Source organism: Ammospiza nelsoni, chromosome Z, assembly GCF_027579445.1.
Source record: "Ammospiza nelsoni isolate bAmmNel1 chromosome Z, bAmmNel1.pri, whole genome shotgun sequence".
Lineage (NCBI taxonomy): Eukaryota > Metazoa > Chordata > Aves > Passeriformes > Passerellidae > Ammospiza > Ammospiza nelsoni.
The window spans coordinates 253,331-272,527 of NC_080669.1; the positions used below are offsets into that span (position 1 = coordinate 253,331).

At 47.5% G+C, this 19,197-nt stretch overlaps 1 protein-coding gene across 2 annotated transcripts in view; it reads right to left on the reverse strand.

The window, feature by feature from the left end:
* PAX5 (paired box 5) overlaps window positions 1–19,197 on the reverse strand; it is a 138,830-nt gene that overhangs the window by 30,370 nt on the left and 89,263 nt on the right. For both annotated transcript variants that reach the window (XM_059492110.1, XM_059492109.1), the window contains one exon: window positions 5,840–5,941. In XM_059492110.1, coding sequence (XP_059348093.1) covers window positions 5,840–5,941 — 102 coding nt within the window. The remainder of the gene's footprint in view (window positions 1–5,839; window positions 5,942–19,197) is intronic.

Below are 19,197 nucleotides of genomic sequence, written 5' to 3' on the forward strand. Positions count from 1 at the left end.
ACAACAGAAGAGGACCTGGTTCTCTGATGCCCTCTGACATCCCACATACTGCAATTTGGTTCTCTGCCCCTGGTTTTAGGCATTTTATCTCTCAGCTGCTTCTCATTTCTTTCCTAAATATTGTCACGAGATTACAACATGGTGTTGCCAAACTTTGGCAAAGGTAGAGCCAGATCAAAAATAACTAAAAAAACATAGCTTAAGAAACCCTAAAAAATAGTTTAAAAATAACTAAAAAAAACTATGAATAAAGTCTTCAGTGTGCCAGTGTATCCAAATTCCACCAGTCTCTACAGACTGGATCCTGATAGTCCCTCTCATCCAAAGGTCTGCCTCCTAACGCTCCAGGACACAAGGCTGGCATTCTGGCCCCCCGCACCCCTTGCTGCAGGCTGGCTGCCAGTGGACTGAGGAAGGATATTATCCCTTGCAGACTCAGTACGAGGAACAACCCAAACAGGAAGAAGTCAACACAGCCTTACTGCTCCTCAGCCTCAATACCTGCCAGCCACAATTAAAAAATGCATTTGAAAGCCACGTGTTTTGTTGGCAACATCATCTCCTTCCCCTTCACACGTTAGAGTAAGCATCTTCTCCTAGATAAAAGATTGCTAATGACAGCATTGCTATTTTTTATGCCTTTCTTTTCAAAGCCCAGTTTTGAATGTCAGTGTTTTCAGGTCCCTTTAGTCGGGTAATTGCACATAGACTTCTTATAAAGGAAATTCATTTGTTCAGGGTCACTGCATGGTTTTTCATTAAAAACAAATTACTGGTGTTCAGAAAGGACATCTGGGTTTCAAGAGTCCCATTAATGACTATATTCTCAGCATCACTATTCTGGAGAGTCTACCCTTTCCTGTCACCCAGTATGCAGAGCCTGCCAAGAGAGGAGGGGAGGGGGTGAACAGCAGCCCTGGGGAGAGGAAAAGGGGTGGCAGAGCAGCGGCTTCACCCCTGGAGTGGTGAAGAAGGAATGGGGAAAGGAGACAGAAACTGAGGGGAAACAGGGGTTGCTGTCCCAGCACTTCTAACTGGGACAAGAACTGGAATAAGGATTTAAGCAAGTTATCATGGCTACTTGCATATTACCAGTGTCCAGCTCAGCTGCAGCATTATAAGCATGATGGCAAGGGCACACACACGCTGGTGAACACAGGTGTGGTTTGTCCAAACCCCTGTCACTGCAATGAAATTGCTGCAAGCCCCTCTGCCCCAGTGCCGTCAGGACTCAAATGGGGCACAGCTTCTGGGATGGGCTGCTTGGAGCAGGCACACATACTGTGGCTCTTGCACCAGCCCTCATGTTTCCCCTCTGTACCCTTGCTGATGGCCACCATCTACCCCACACATGCAGGAACACTGACTTTCAGATACATCTTGGGAGTAGACCCATGGACACAAGTAGTGATCTGTGAAGAAAGAGAGACCTGAGCCGGTGCTGGAAACAAGTTGGTGGTTTGTGAAGCTACAAAGGATCAAGAAAAGACCCCAGGCAAGCAGCACTGGTCCCTGTCACCATGCCAGCTCCAATCAGCAGGACAGCAGAGCCCATGAAGGAGGACTAACAGCACTGGAGAGAAAGCCCAGCCTTCCAGAGGTGAGGGAGATGTGGCAATTGTATGGTCTCTGTGACCAGCCAACAGCTGCTTCAGAAGCTGTGCTTCATTCAAACACTTCACCCCAGGAAAGGGCTCTGAGGGCCCCACATTGGCCACAGAGTAAACCCCCTGGAAATATTGCATTTCCTAGTGTGCACCCAGCTTGCTTCTGCTGAGCTCCCAAAGTGAGATCTGAGGCAGTAAAAGGAGCAGAGGAGGCAGAAACTGCAAGCAGAAGACAGCACCATCTCCATCCAAAGAAGAAAACAGCCCCAGGACCATATCTCTGTAATGGAGCAAGCACTGCCAGGTGGCACAAGGCTTCATGTTGTAAGTACATGACTGGGTGGAGAAGATGCGGTTTGCTCCAGCCTGCTCTTCCCCAGAGATTTTCCTCCAGAAAGGAAAAGCTGCTGGGAAAACACTGCTCCATGTTTCCAAAGCAACGGCACCTTAGGGGCACAGTCACAATGTGAACAAATAGTACCCACAGTACCAAATTATTTGGGATAATTTCTGCATACAGCATCTTAGTAACCTGTCGTATCCTGTGCCCCAAGATGATGCTGAGGGCATGGATCTTGTAGGAACCAACAGTGGATTAAAGCTTTAAACAGATAATGAAAATAGACAGAGAGCTGCACTAGACAAAATGAACATTTACAAGGAATATAAACTTCCATGTTCAAGGCATCAGCCACCAGAAAATGAGGGTTAAAGAGAAGTGTTCATTCTGTGCAAGGTGCTCCAGGCACTTCTATGTCCCCTTCCCCAGGTGAGATTGGTGGCTGTTCCTGGGATCCTGTGGCTTCCCACGACATACCACATGATAGAGTCAATGTTGATGCCTGCTCCCAGCATGTCCAGGAATAGCAATAGTCACCAACCTTATGCTGGATCTACCCACCTTCCTCCCATCATTAATAGTCTCCCAGAGGAAAAAATAAGTCAGGCGTGGGGCATGGAGCACAGGCAAACAGGATGCCAAGCCAGGGGCTGGAAGAAGGTTCCACTGTGCTGCTGCAGAGTGAGACCATGGTCACAGGATGGAAGAGCAATGTGAAAATTTTTCCCAGTCTCTGGGTAGACATTAGGATCTTCCCTATGACAGAAAAGATGTCTATAGGGCTCCCTCCAGCCTCAAAGTGGGATTCGTGGTTTAGTCATTTAAAGGTAACAAGAGCAAAAGTGTCTCTTGTGTGTGGACTGCTGGCACCTCTCCTTTACAGAGAGGGGCCTGATCTCCATCCTCAAACAGCTTCCTGACTCCATCCCTACTCACAGTATCAGGCAGAAGCATATGAATTTCTGCAGCACATTTCCAGCAGTGCCTCAGTTGAAACACTGAGTCATGGAATGACCAGTCATTTCAAGATGGAAAGGTCTTCTGGCAGTCTCAATACCATTCTCAGTGCAGGATCAGCAATAAGGCCAGGGCAGAATACTCAGGGCTTCACCCACCATGGCCTTGAAAATCCTCGAGCATGGAGACTGCACAACCCCTCAGCAACCTGTTCCACCACTGGGCTCATCTCCTGGGGGAAAAGTTTGGAGACTTTTGTCATGCCCAGTTGCATCTTGCTTGTTTTCAGTTCTACCAGTCATTTATTTGTGTAAAGGGGACTCAAACCAGAACTATTTCCATTGTGGGTCCATAAGTTCCAGGTGAGGGGGGATAATTTCTTCTCTCCAGCTCCTGCACAGGACAATGCCGACCATTCTCACAAGCAGTGCAGATAACAGACTGATGCTCAGGTCTCAGTCTGCCTCATCCCTGTAGCCCCTCCAGGAACTAAACAGTTTTCAGCCTGTAGCAAAGTGCTCCTTGTCCTGGTGCAGGATGATTTGGTTTGTCCTTGCTGGGTTTCCTGCTCCTCCCCAGCCTGTCTATGTGCCTCCACTTCACTGCTCTGCTCTAGAGCCTGCTGATAGCATCATGCAGGTCGGCAGCCTCTGAACCCTTGATAAGATGGGCTCTCTTCTGTTTGTGGATGAAACCTCCAGCGGTACCTTGCAGTTCTATGCATGGTACCAGCACCCACCTGGAGTGTGCCATTAGGCACTGCCTGTGAGCTTGACCACCCAGCCTGCTGTTTTCCCCCTACATGACCCCACCGTGGCATTTCACTTGCACCCTGTGACATCAGAGCACTGTGGGTGCTGGCACCTCAGCACAGCTCAGACAGCTCCCCTCCAGTCAATTCTACAGGGTGACAGCCACCAAAAGGCAGGAGAGGCTTGCAGGGCCAGTGGCCTGCAGAGGAAACACATTCATGGGAGCCTCGAACAATGCCAGCTGTCAGTCCCTAAAGCTCCAGACTGAAATCAAACCACGTGTTTGCTTGTTTGGTTCCTTCAGAGAAAAGCATTTGAATAGTTTATTCTCTGCCATAGCAGACAAGCCACATAAAAATGGAAATTCACTGCTGATATGCAAGTCCCTTGTTTTGCAGGAAAGAAAGGAGGAAATGTGAAATTTTGAGCATGTGTTTGAACAAGTCATGGACATGCAGCAGAAACAGGCTCCTATGTACCTCCTTTCCTGTGGGAGAGATAAGGAAGGACCTGGGTCTGGCAGGAGGCAAAAGTGCTCCTGCTAGGATGAGCTGTGATGGGGGCTGGAGAAAAGATAAGGACAGAACATGAAGCTGAATCCACACATCTGGCAATTGCAAGGGAGTGTGAAGGTCTCCCGTGTCCCACAGGCAAGCTGCAGACCCCAGCAGCTGTGGTACACCCAGCGTGGTCAGGCCTGGCTTTACTCACATCAGCAGGGGCAACGGCAGTAGCAACAAGCATGCAACAGAACACTGCTTATGTGTTATCATGTATACATTTTTCCCATGTCTCTAACCACTTAACTCACACAATTGCTTAATTACAAGCAGAAATTCATGGCTAATGATTAAAAATCTTATCAAGGAAGCACATTTCTAGCAAAGGCTCCAAAAACTAGAAAAAGGCAGGTCGTGAGATGAATTCCTGAGAGCCAGCAGAACAAACACATGCCAGTGCTTGGGCATGAGAATTTGGCCATTTTGGAGCAAGCAGAGATGTGCCAATGGTAGCAGAGTGTGTCTGTCACCTGCCTTACTGTCAGCCCCTCAGGGACTGTGGTGCTTACCCTAGCAAGGCTCTAAAACTGGTCCTGCAAAGGACAGGAGTCAAAGAAGGATTGAGAAGGCATTTTGGATGCTAGTTAGCAAATTCTCACTTAAATGAGACGGAGAACCTACAGGAATTGCAGCTGACCTTCACACTAGCTGGAGCAGAAGGTTGTTATTAAAGGAACCAGTGAGAGGAACAGTGCAGTTATTCAATATAACGGGTCACACAAGCCTATATGTAGTTAAAAATAAAATCTATTACCTGGGAAAATCAGCTCCGATGACTCTACATCACTGAACCTATACTGCACCTCCTCTGGCTGAGCACCGTTAAGCCCCACATCCTGCCGCTCTGCCAACCCACCCTAGCAGGTGCTCCCAAAGAATTGGTAACTGCCCAGAAAGGACAGGAGTGCTGTTGCCCCACCATTCCTTGCTGCCAGTACACAGAAGTCACCGTCCTACTCTGAACTGAGTGTGGATCTGCAGCCAACAGTGCTAAGGGATGGCATCAGTGATGTGACACCTGCAGAACATGCTCTGCCCACCCCAGGCACCTGCACAACTTCTGCTTCTGCTGCCACACAGGCAAGCAGTAGCCAGCAGCTGGCTCATGTAGCAGTAGCCGTAGCAGCTGCTGGCATTTCTGACTGCAAGGCTCCAAAATGGGAAGGAAACTACAGAAGTAGAGTGTCCTGGGAACAACCTGGTGTCCCCATCAGTCAGGTTTGCATGGAGGAAGTCTGAGCTCAGGACATGTCCAGGCCCCAATGGCCTCACTAGTGGGGCAGCACAGAGGGACAGTGCTGGGAGAAGCCTGGCAAGTTAGAGCAAAGCCTGAGCCAGGTGAGCAGAGCCTGGCACAGCCCAATATGGAGCAATCTCCACAGAAGGGAGGCTGGAGCTCCTTCAGCATTCCAGTGCCAACACTTTGCCTTGGCACTCTGCAGGTTATGCAGCCTCCTGTGCTGGGGAGCCTGGTCCTCCTTCACTCAGGATCACTCCATGCCTACCCTTCGGCACTGTGGCTTCTACCTCAGCACACAGCATTTACAGCACACAGCATTTCTCTCCTGAAATACTGTTTGTTTTCCTTTTACATTTTCTTTCTCCCCTACTCTGAAGACTCACCAGGCACCATTCCTGTCAGTGCTGGAGCGGAGTAGCTGCCCTGTCCAGCAGGAGGGACGTGTGGAGGGTATCCTGGGAGGGTTGTACTTGCCAGCTCGCGACCTGAGGAATCAAACCAACAAATCACCACGTGAGCATTACGACAAGCAGACATGGTTTTACATCTCCCCAAACACCCAGAACACAGCCATGCATTCGTCATCTGCTCTGTGAGGACCAGCGTGAGATTTCCAGCCTGGCAGGGAGGGCAGGCACAGTTTTGTTTTCTCTATAAGCTGCCACAAAGCTCCAATGAAGTGCAAGACTGGAAGGTGAAGAGCAGAGTTCTGCAGGGAGAGGAACACACCCGCCTGAACTCCAGCAGCTCACCCCTACTCCCAAATTCCTCTAAAGCTTAGATTTGTAAAGTCAAAAGCAATGAAATGGGAAATAACACAGATCTTAATGACATTTTGCCAGAAAACTCCCTAGAAAATCACATGCAAAGGCTGAGACTGTTTGAGATCTAAGTACAATGCAGAGCATATTTTTATCTCTTGTTAAAGAAAAAAAAAGGAACAAACACAAGGCATTGAGACATGAAGATGGTTTAAAATATAGTTTGTCACAGTGCCAGAGGAAGAGTTTAGATTTACAGACAGAGCCTGTTGCACTGCATTTCTGCATTTAGCCACAGAAATGTGGGTTTTAGTCAAGTACCCACAGTACTTCCATGGAAATAACCCCACAAAAGCAGAAAGTGGGATGTCTCCCATCTCTCTCTGCCCCTGGACCAGGGGTCTGGGCTACCCCCTCTTCCTTCCTTCACCCTCTCCCAGACACATCTCCTATCACCTTTGAGGACATGTGTCTGCTGGCAGTGCAAAGACAGAAGGTCAGATATCATGGCTCACAAAGAGCCACAGAAGTGTTTCCTCAGTCATGCCTGGACTCTGCTCCCGTGTGGAGCTTCTGGAACTGTCACCATGCTGCCGCAGTGAGATTTTGGGTAAACCACTGTCAGCTGTGGCAACAAGAGACCCTCCAGAAGAAAGGGATGCTCCTGTGATCTCATCAGGCAGGATGCCTTCCTCACCCCAGAGGAAATCCTGGAGCCCACTCATGGTCATCTGGGCTCCCTTGGCATCCTTGGGTAGAACACTCAGCCAAGGACAAGCTGCTTTCAAGACACACACAGGTGCCTGGTAGCACTGACCCTGCAGCACCATGGCTTGGTCAGCAGCTGGACGTGGGCCCTGCAATCCATTCCCAGGGTGAGCATCACCCGCACTACTCAGGCACCACTTTAGTTCAGGGACCTGCCCCTTAGACCAGCCCTGCTGGCTCCGCCACCACCTCTGCCAGCCTGCCCAGTGGCTCCTTCAGGGCAGGGAAAAACAAAGTGTCCCTCGGAGCCAAAGCACAGCTCAGAGGCAGTGGCTATGCACGAGAGGTTATCTCTGAAAAGCTGAGTGTACACCTCAGTTAAGAGAAAGGGAGTCTGGGCTGCATGAAGCACCTGGCCCTTCCCCTCTTCCAGCCTCTACAGGACAGGGACCATCTGGCACCAGTCAGCCCCAAGATCCTGTTGGCCCAAAACAGCTCATTAGCAAAAATCAAGTTCCTTCCTTAAAAGGTAGCATTTGGATCAGCAAAAGTTATGTGACTTTGTTGATTTCAGCACTACTGACAAGCAAAAAAAGCACAGGTTCTCTTTTTTTCACATTGCGTTCTGTAGGCAATTGTTTTTAAGACAGAGAACTTTTTTCAGGTCTCCAGAGCTTGGAGAGATTGAAACTGAACATTTTTACAAAAGCCAAAACAATTCCTTTTAAAGTGTTTTTGGGGTGGGTTTTTTTGGGTTTTTTTTTTTTTGTTTGTTTGTTTGTTTGGTTGGGGTTTTTTTGGTAAAGATTTTGAGTCCTAAATTAATTTTGATCTAAAACTAAAACTTAAAAATCTTCATTTTATGGTATCTTTAAAGAAATGAGACTTCATCTGATGAGACAAGAGACAGGTACACAAGTAATTTCAAATTGTGGGTCACAATCTCTGGGTCATGGCCACAAAGACTGCCTCCCCCTACCCTCAGATGAAGGGGTACATGCCAAAACTCTAGCATTGCTGCAGTGATCTCTTAGCACATGCCCCACTTTCCTTCACACTCAGTATCTGCAAATCAGGATGCAAGCTGTTCCTCTCAGGCCCTTCCTACAGTATATTTATGGTGCATTCACATCCTAAAAGAATTTAAGTTTCAAAACAATTGATTAATTTGTTCTCCAGTGCTAGGGAGAAGTCCCGTCCCTTACGGACGGGCATAATGAATTCTAATTATTCAATGCAGGCAGAAAATGGTTATTTTAGATTAAAATGTTCTCCCCTCATCACTGCCCTGCTTCCTTCTCTCCCACACAAAATTAAATGCTTTATGTCACCTCTACAGTCTGGAGAATACAAAAGTATCTGCAGTCTACATGAAGTCAGTCTCAGAAGCTAAGTTCACTGCCAGAGCTAGCAGGGACTCAGCTAACAGCTGTCTCTAATGCAGATTGAACATTTCACAGGCTGACTACTGCCATCTAGGAGCCCTCCAGAGACCCAGGAGGGACAACAGGGCTCCTCCCTTCCTTGGTTGTATGGTGTCACTAGAGAACGGCACAACACGTCTGCTCCCAAAGGTGCCTTGACCTGCGGGCAAGCTCCCCCTCCCAAGCTGCCCCACACCGACAACACCCCACTCCTCACTTTCCATAGCTATCCTAAAAACCTTGACATTTACTTCGGTACTTTGAAATATTACAAATAATTCACTTGCTCCAAACCACTGCCACACCCAGAATGACCAGGATCACTGTCAAGGGTACTGAGCAACATAGCCATCACAAACAACAGTATAACAAGTAGGACCTCTGCTCCTCAGTCAATACAGAAATATCACCCATGATCTATTCCACAGGCTTGGGCTGGTTTCCACTGCGTCCCATTTCCAAATGAAATGTTCTGTCATGTGTCAACAAACATTCCTTGCAGGGTTCCCACAGCCAGGTCTCAGGCAGAGCCTGAGGGGAGGCTGAGGGGGCTGGCCAAAGGTGACCAAGGGCATAGCTGCAAGTGCTGCAATCCAACCTCATCCTGTCGATTCCATCCAATTTGCTTTCACCAGAAAGAAAGACTAGAGCCATCCCATTCTCTACAAGATTTTCCCCCCATGCTGGCAAGCTTCAACTGCACTAAAACAATTGATTTAAGAGCAAAACACTAATCCACCTAGTACAAAGAGAGATTAAGAAGCAGCCTCTGCTCCAGGCTGTTCTGCCTTTCTCATACAGGTAAAGCACTCAAGAGGAAATGAATACCTGCATTTTAGCAGTGGGCCACACAGACATAGGAACCTAGGTCACTTCAAGACATTTTTTTTCCTGAATGTCTTTGTCCTGTGCAGAGTTAAAGATGGGGCAGAAGTATCTTTGGGCAGAGCTGCCTCCTTGCCTTGCTTTGCTGGTATTGTGCAGGACAGAGCAGCTCAGCTGCCAGCTCCAGCCTATAGAGAAGCTCAACTAGAGCAGAGCCTAGCAGGATTTTCCAAGGTAACCAACAACCTTTTTCCAACAGCCTCTGCCAACAATTTTAAGCTCCAAGTACTGAAATACCTTTCTGAGCCTGTCCTACAGTGGCCTCCTCATGGAGAGGCTGGTAGCCCCAGGAGCATTGGTACCTTCAGTGGTATCTGCTGACCTGAAACTGGCACACCTGTATGACAGAAGGAGCACACAGCAGCTCTAGTGCCCATTCAGCCTGGACTCTAACATCTCCTTTACTGCATCACCTCCTCCAGACTGCTTCACCAGGCTCCTTCAGGTCCTGGTGAACATCTGCAAGGCAATGCTGACCCAACACTCATCTGAATTCCAGAGAGAAATTGTCTTAGGGGGAGCACAAGTGTTGTCATTGTGGAGAGAGGAGCGAACACCTCTGCTGTGGACACGCCTGCACATGTCAAAGGCTCTGCACACAGAAGATAGTCAACAAATGTCCATCCCTCCATTCACTAGGAGCTGGCAACACCCACAATGAAAGCAAATTATCATTTTGCAAAGAAAGTGTTAATAAGTAATTTTCTTCCATAAAAGAAATTTTGCCACCAGCTACAGGAGAGCTCAGCAGCAACCCCTGCACAGGTGAAGCAAGCAGCGCTTGGGCATCAGCAAATGTCCCTGCTGCAGGACAAAGGCGCTGGGGCAGAGAGCAGCCTGCAGCAGCAAAGGGCTCTCCTCCCTCCAAATCACAGGGGAAAAAAGGGAGCAGTTTAGAAGCATTCCTCAATCCATCCACCTTCTTAAAAAAAAATCAAAAGGCAGCAAAGAGTGTTTCCAAGTGTGTCTTTGTACACTACTTTGTGTAAACGTGAATCCAATTAACTTCAAATTTAACTACTAATGAAATTATCTCGTTTTGCTATCAGCTCAGCTCTCATCCATGGCAGTAATTAACCACTGGGGGTTGTCACTCCCAGACACATGACACAAGGACTCCCCCAAGCTCAGGTGCTTCAAACCCGTGCAGAATTCATTACCCTGACAGTGTGAAAACCCTTCACTTTCAATACCACAGGGCACTAATGCATTTTTTTCCCTTTATCTAACAGATTGTCAGTAACAGTATGAAAGAAATGAGCCCACTGGACATGTAATTAATTAAAGCAAAGGATACATCAGAAAATGTATGGGGTTCAGGTGGTGGAAGGGGGCTCACAGAGCCCCTTTGCCACTGTCTCACAACCACCAGCAGGGCTGGTGATTTTCCTTTCCACGACGCACCACGGTCTGCACTGAGGGAAACCAGGCATTTGCCTCTGCCCCGTGCTCACAGCAGGTGTGTGATTGCCACCAGCTCAGGAGCGTGGTCAAGACTGAGGCAGCACTTTGGGTTAATGGGGTAATGCCACCTCTTCAGAGTCAGAGGTTCAACACCAAGAGAAAGTCAGCCCAGCAGCGTCGGTGAATCCTCCCACGCTCTTTGCAGGTACCATTACAAGACATCAGAGCACATGAAATGGTCAGCCAAGGTAGCACACAGCCCTGTCTGAATTACACAAGGTACCACCCAGCAGAGACCAGCACTGCCCTAGGCTCCACCTCAGGCATCCCTGCCCAAACCAGGTCCCCCACAGACCTGTCCACAGCACAGATCAGAGTCCTCCCTCCCAGATCTGCACAGAGCCTGCTGCCTCACCTGACTCTTTGTGTCTTTCCAGAAAACTATTCTTAAAGATGCAGGTTTGCACTAGGCAAACTGGCAATGAAGAGATGCTACCACACCACCCCACAGAGCTGCCCAATGAGCTGGGCAGGTGCTTCCAAGCACCACCCCATTCAATGTGGGGTTCTACAGCTCCTTGCCTGGCAGCCTCTGTGTGCAAGAATCCTTATGCTGGCTTCGTGCAGGGATGCCACGAAGCAGCTGCAGCAAGGCTCCAGTAGAATTGATAAACTACTTCCAGAAGGCCTTCCAGATGGATTAACTTGGCTTTAGACTGTGCTCTCTTCAAAATGACCTTGCATGGTGTCTAAGAGTCCTCAGTGTGGTGGGAGGAGGAGGGCACCCCCGATGTGGTCATGTTCCTGGTCCTCCCTCATCAGGTGCCTTCAAACATAGCTGGCAGAGGAAGGGACCTGCACTGGTGCTGCTCTGCTGCTAGGACCCCAGAGAGCTGCTGGCCCCAGGTGCCTGCACATGTTGCTCTCTCTTTGGTGGCTTTGGCAGCCGTCCTACCACAGCAGGCACCTGCTACCCCAGATATGAAGAAGCTGTGGTGCCTTACAGGAATGGAAGTCATTGCTTAACACCAGAAAGAAAAAGTAATTGGCAGAGATACTTTTTAGGTACGACTTCATCTCTGGGCAGCAAGTCCAAATTTCTGACCTATTTCAGTGAAACTGGTTACCAACACTGACTTTTATTCTGAAAAATCTGGTTCCCACTTATAAAAGCTCTTTTTCTTCTGCCCAGTGAAGAACTTGATCATGCTAACCTGCTTGTTTCAGCTGTTACCACAAAGAAAATGTCTTGGTCAAATGCACAAGGCTGTCATCAGGAAAAGACCTGATGAGTTCCATCAATTGGCTCTTGATCCCTTTGCCACCTGGGGATGTGTGTGCGTCACCCAGGGTGTGCCCAGGCAGCAGCATGGGGCATTGCAGTACCCAAACAGGAGAAAAGCATGTCCTGAAAGAGCTGTCCGGTTTTCACACAGAAAATACTGCTCCACAGAGCAGCACACTCATTACTGCCTCGGGTCCAAGGCCACTGAGCACATGCCCCAACATTCAGTCCTGCCCGAAAGTCACTCAGACTCTGCATCCCATGGATGCCTGCAGTACAGCATTTCATGCCATTCCACTGGGAAAGGAGATGTCACCAGCACAGGACTCCAACACACTGAATCGCTGCTGTTAATGAATAACTCCCCTCCTGTGCTCATCTTGCTCTATTTGTGGACATCAAACCAGTGTGGTGTGCTTATCGTGATGAGTTACCTCTCCTGCACCTAATTAGAGGCAGATAAAACAGTGGTAACATACAGATCACCTGTAATGATTTTGCTGACTCGATTATTCTTCTGACAATTAGCTCTGGCTGCCAAAGCCTCACAGGAACGTCAAAGTCTACTTCCTACAAAGCAGGTAATGTCACAGGTATGACCATGAAATCAATAATGAGGCACAGCTCTTGCAGAGGGCATTCAGGTCAGACGGAACAGCCCTTAAATTAAACATTGATAAGCAGAACACAATTATCCATCATGTTTAAGTGCCTGCGTGAAATTAGCAGCCAGGGAATGGGAGCAGTGGGGGAAAGATTAGTGGGGGAGGTATTGAAATGCGCAGTGTCCACTGTGACTGGGGCTGCAAGGGCTCATGACAGTGGCACTGTAATCTGCTATCACAGCCATAAAATTCAGATTAAGCACACTGCACGGAAACAGGGGCTGCACATGTGGGTCTGTTTTTCTCCTCATCTGCAAAGCAGCAGCAGATGTTTACAGGACTCCAAAGCTGCCTTTCATAGCTGGTGTCTCTGTTATTCTTTCCATTGACCCAATTACACTTTTAAAAGAGAGCCAGGGCAGGTAAAAGAGATAGGAAGACCAATGCTTTCTGTCAGAGCAAAAATGCAGTGAGAAAGTACAGATGAATACCCCAGTATGTTTTCTCTGTGATTCCTAAGAAGGAGTCCTGGAGCTACAGAGTGCTCTGCCCTCAGTCCCATCTCCTCTGGACAATCTCTTTTATGCTGCTGCATAAAACTCCTGTTTCTTCTTCTGTGCAGCAACAGAGCTCTTGCACCCTATAAACAACTCAATATTCCAGCTTGTCACATTCTTTTTAGGGTTGCTAGGATGAGAAAGCTTTTTCTGCAGATATGAGATGCACCATAATCCACCTTGATCTTCAAAGACCACCTGGTTCTCTCATCCCTCCTGTAACACATGCAAGGTTAGAATTCCACAGGTTGACTCCTTCATTCAATGCACACACAATGCATTGGAGAGGGCATCTGCGTGGAAAATAGGGAAAAATACCCCAGGCAGACAACATCTTTGCAAGAACCCACTCTCACCCTGATTCTTTTGTGGCCAACAACTAGCCACATTAAAATGCACACACATAATTTAGCCTTTCCCTCACCCATGATAAATGACATCTTCAGGCCTTGCACGGTTTCTCTCTGTTGAGCCCAGGTGAGGCTAGCAGGCCCACCAGCAGTTGGGGCAGGGCAGGGGTCTCAGGTGCTCAGAGCTCTGTGTGTGCAGGGATGTGGGGAAGTGTCGGTATGCATGGGATGCATGGCAGAATGATGGAAACAATCCCACCACATTACATATACACACCACCACAACTTTATCATCTATCAAGGGGACACCAAAAGGCAGATGGAGGTGAGAGCCAGGGTGATGAGATTTTGTAGGCAGACACGTGGTGGTCTGGATCCATTAAATTCCTTTAGTGAGGCCCTTCCCCTCCCACACCTGCCTGGAGAACAACAGAGGAGCATCAGGTCACAGCCAGCGTGGGCACCCTGCAGCAGCTGCAGCAGAGCCCTGCAGAAGAAGGCTCTTTGGGGCAGGGTGAGTCTGCCTGGCACAGCCTGCAAAGCCCACACAGGTCCGTGTCCCTGCACAGCTACTGCACGCCTACACGCTGGGAATGCTCCCCTAATGGAGAGCACAGTCCCTCCCAAAGGAGGGCCCAAACAGACGCACAGGGAGGTGGAGGTGGCACACCACAGAGCTCATGTCACATTTGCCTTTGTGCCAGTGCCAGACAAGAACTTTAATAATGAAACCTTTACACCAAGAGACAGAAATGCCCCAACAACTTGAATTGTATAAACCTGGCATTTATGCAAGCAGAGAGCTGTTCATTTGCCATTTTAATGCCAAGAAGTTAATGGGTGTGTATTGAAAAAGTTCTGAAGATGCTACAACATTTGATTTTCCTCTTTAAAAAGAAGTTAAATCTTAATGTCAAGATTAAAATTACTTTGCTATGTAAAATTTAAGATAGTGAGGACTGATACAAAAGGCGTCACAAATACAGCCAAGAAGTGCACACTGCTCTGGGCTGGTTTTACCTTAAAAAGGTAAAAAAGTACCTTTAATACTTTCTGTTGCTAAACTTTCTTCAGATCTGGATTTCTTTAAGGAGGTATTTTGTTTGTCTATTTGTTGTGGGTTTGGTTTTGTTGGGTTTTTTTAAATATGAAATAGACCTGAACAAAGTAAAAATCTTGAATATTTTCACAGTTGTTGGATCTGCAAGGCCCTGCCACAGCCAAAAGGATGGACCTTCATGAGCTCAGCAGGGATGCACAGAAAAGGCTACAGAGGCACAAGGACCCAACAGCCTAAGCTTGAATAAACCCCCACTGGTTCCTGGTCCAGGGGTCTGTCCCTCCACCAGTGTGGCACAGAAGCACCTTCACGGATATCAAGTTTAAAGAGCAGGGGAAGGCAGCTCATTCTGGCCCTCACAAGATGGGATCTTCTGTTAGTCGAGATCTCAAAGATGAGACTCTGCTTACATAACACTGAAACTGATGGAGTTCTTCAACTGAGTTTCAGGTCTGGTCAAAGTTTCACTCTTCCCCTTCTTATTTCCATGGTTCACAATGCAAGGCAGGAAGAGCCAAAATTGCAGGCAGTTAGGATGTGGGAACTGCTGAAGCAGTGTGAGGGAAGCCAAGGGAGCTTCCAGAGGTTCTGGAAAAGAAATGGAGCAGTGAATGTGGACTGGAAGCACAGATACACAAAGGTGTGTATAGGACCAAGACACACGTGGGCTTGTCCTTCTGCTCTGGTCATTCCACTGGTGCCAGCTATACTGATCTGCAGTTTTCAGTGTTTCAGAAGGGATTCCCTGCACACCAAGTGCTCTTCTTTGAAATTTGCATTAGTGTGAAAACGACATCAAGCGTTGCCTACAAAGGCAAAAAAACCCTTAAAAATGTCTACTTATCTGAGAGACCAGTTAGCCTCCTCCTGTCAAACTGACATGTTTGAAGCAGACAGAAAAGAAATCCCACATAAAAAGAATGGGCTTACCATCATGGCAGGCTTTAGCCTACAAAATGTTATATTTTGGTTGAGTGCCATTCATCATGCAGTGTATTTCACAAGCAGCAATGAAATAAAACTTTTAAATAGAAATAATAAAACCAGCTCAAAAGAGTTCAGAATTAAATAAATGCAAAAGAAACCAAATTCAAAAGCCAAAATATAAAATAACAATTCCAAACCAAAATACCTCTTCCTGCTAAAATGTAGGAAGTGCCAGTTTGGCTGGTTTTCTGCTGTTGAGTAACATGCTTCTGCATTTCATATCACCTCACATCTTTGGTCTGAACAGCCTTACACACCTCACAACCACTGCCAAATTAAAGAAGGGTTTTTTCTTTGCCTTATTTCTAAAATGTACTGTAGCCAGCATGCTACATGCAGTGAATGAAAGAAATAGGAGAATTAAACCACGCAATGAAACAGCTTTCTGACAAATAAAGCTATGGAGATTTTAGGCTCCATTTACTCCTCAATCTAATTTTGCCCTCCAATGCACATTATATCTGAAATGGGATCTCTTGTGGTTTGATCAGTGCTCTTAACGCATGCAAAAGCAACATATTCCCTTTATTGTTGTTTTCCTTCTGCAGCACAGCAATACTTCTAATAAGAGCAGCACAGCAGGCTTGGTGAGACTGTCTCCACAGTAATCACTGTGCTGCTGGAAAGATGCAGGATGACCAAGAGGATCAGCAGCATGAAAAGTTTGTGGTCTGGGGGATCCCTGTTCATGTAAATACACAGCTACATGCTAAACACCCCAGAAAAATCAGTAGGGGGACTGAGTTACCAAGAGATATTTAAATAAAACATTTTTCCTTTTCTTCTTTTCCACTGTTTGGATTTTTACAAATGCCCAGAAGATGTTTTCTAGCTTCTCTTTGCAGTCAAGAAGACTAGAAGGAAACTTCCATCAGTATGTCAAGAACTATGAACTCCTCTCACTGTAACAGGACTCCAGACAACTCCTTGGAGGTACAAGGGAAAAACCAAACAGTAGGACCTGTAGTACGAAAAGTAGCATTGTTAGCATTTCATGTGGTGGCATGGATGCTTCCAAAAATGAATGGCATGCACCACAAATACGGCATGTATGGGGAAAGGAAGAGGTGGCTGGCCTCCAACCTCTGCCTCATCACAAGATGGAAATCCAGACTTTTGCCAACCCCACATGTTCAGCCCATTTAACAAACATTTAACAGTTACAAAAAGGGACATGCCAGCCCTGAGGAGCGGTCCTGCACATTACTGGGGCGCACAGCCTCGGCTCAGGCTGGTAGCTGCCCTGGGGACAGAGACAGTGCTCTCAAGGGAGGGCCTCCTTCAGCAGGGCTCAGATCTTCAGGATTCATCCCACACACCTGCTAAAAGACCCTGCTGTCCATAGATAGCACAGAGGGCTCATACCAGACTGTGCAGCCACCTCTGGGACCTTCCCAGGCACTGGGAAAGTGTGCAAGGGAAAATGGAGATGGCCTCTGAAGCACCAGATGCCACCATGGCCACTCCATGAAGGGCACTGAGAATGCTGATGACCTGATACCCCACTCCACCATGAGTGGGGCTGCCACTACCCGGGATGTGCTGTGCTGTGATTGCTGTGACATGAACTGCATCAAAAGGTCCCTCTGGTACAGGTGCTGCTTCAGAGCATCTGTATGACTAATTATATTATATGATTGATATGATATGGTTATGATATGATACTATAATTACATATTATATTATGTTATGTTATGTTATGTTATGTTATGATTGATATGATACGATACGATATATTATGTCATATCAGGAGGGGCAGGGCAGCCCACCTCCACCTCCCTGGCAGGTGGGGTGACACTGCACCCAGGTCTGAGAGCTACACAGGGTGTATCCAGGCAAGCCTTCAGGCTGCAGAGCCCTGCGTCCCTGCCACGTCCTGGTGGGCTGGGATGATCCCCAGCTTCATGATTCCCAGCCCTGTGTGGGAAAGCAGGTAAGCTGATCCAGCCAAGCAACCAGGAAAGAGGGGAGGACATGACTTTCCAGGGACCTTGTAAAGGACAGCACTGACACCCAGAGAGCTTTTGGGAGCAGCAGGAGAAGCCCAGACAGCATGCAACCCTGCCTCACTGGGAATCCCTTTGGTCCCAAGCCACACCACTGCACCCCTTGCCAGCATCCAAGGACTGATGATGCTCTGGCAGATCGCATCCCTGCTCAGGACCACGGTGTGTCCAGCCAGGCTCAGTGCAGTGCTGCTGTGCCAGGAGTGCCAATGCTCAGCCGGATGCCAGGCAACCCGGGGCTCCACTGTCCTACCTGCTCCTATGCAGGTGAGCCCTGTCAATGCTGACATGGGTGATCAGGACCCAGCAGCCTGCTGCTGCATCCAGAAATGGGAAGACATAAGTATATTGACAGCTGGCTATTCAGCTTGCTAGATAAGCACAGAGGAAAACAAAATCCAACAGCTTCCACCAGTCTGTTTTGCACTGACATTAAACCATTAAACTCATGCTGAAATTTTTCATCTCACAAAGATCAATATTTATGATCTGATTCTGGAATTCATCTGAGATGGAGGCATTTCCAATCCAAGCATCATTGCTAATGTCATGAGTGTTTTTCTACTCCTCACAGAACAAATATGCACACCCTCAATTTTTACATCTTCATTAGGGTTCAACAAAGTCCAAGCCAACAACCTATATGCTATTTTTCTGCTATTGAAATAATTTTTTTTAAAATCCTTGAATAAGAGAAAAAGCTGAAATCAGGGACTTTACCTAGGTTCTGTGATGCTGTGAAATAGTGAAGCTACGGAAATGTTGACACATTGGCGGTTTCAGTATTTTCCAGCAAATATTCTCAGTTGTCAAGTTTGAAATGTTTTACTCTGTTTAGCTGAAGGAACCTGAAACATCTCATTTGAAATCACTTTGAGACAAAACTGCATTTTTCATCTGGCCCATCAAGCAGCAGAACCAAATTAGTGTTTCCAAGTCCCATCTCTTTCCCAGCTTTCTATTGGGTAGATAGCATCTCATAACATAGTGAGATATGTATCTCAGCTGATGCACCATGTAGCTAAAAATAACAACCGTGTGTATTACTGTATGGGAAGGATCCTCCAGTGAGTTCAGGCCACAGAACAGAAGGGATTGTGGAAAGGCATCTTGCTCCAAGCCCCATGTGATATTTCCCTCCTGCCGCATTCAAGCAGGACTGAAGCAATCCATGAGGGCCAGCACCAGGATGGGGGGATGCTGTAGGGATGGCCAGGACCATGGGACATCTCCACCCACCCCAGGACCTGGAGGCTGTGCATCCTGCCTGTGTCTGGGTGAGACACTTGGGGCCTGCTTGATCCTCAGCTATTATCCTTTGAGTGAGAACTCTCAGCTCACATTTTGACCTGCCTGCTTCTCAGCTGAAGACAGCGACCATGGACAAAAACAGGATAGGAGAGTGGCCAGAGGGGGTCCCTGGCCAACAGTGACCATCGTGGTGTCAGGATTTATAACTGTATTAAATGGCATGACAGTTGGCCACAATAAATCAGCTTCCCTTCTTCCCAAATCACAGACAATAAAAGGTTTGGCAGTGAAAGTAATTCATCATCATAAAGACTTGAGACATTCCAGCCTTCAATTTCACTCACATTCTCAATACACCAGAGAGGAGTGTCAGAGTTTTAGGGGAGAAGAAAGACGGGGAGAGAATAAAGGAGGAAAATAATTAAAAGAAAACAGGAAGAAATATTGGGCAGGAATAA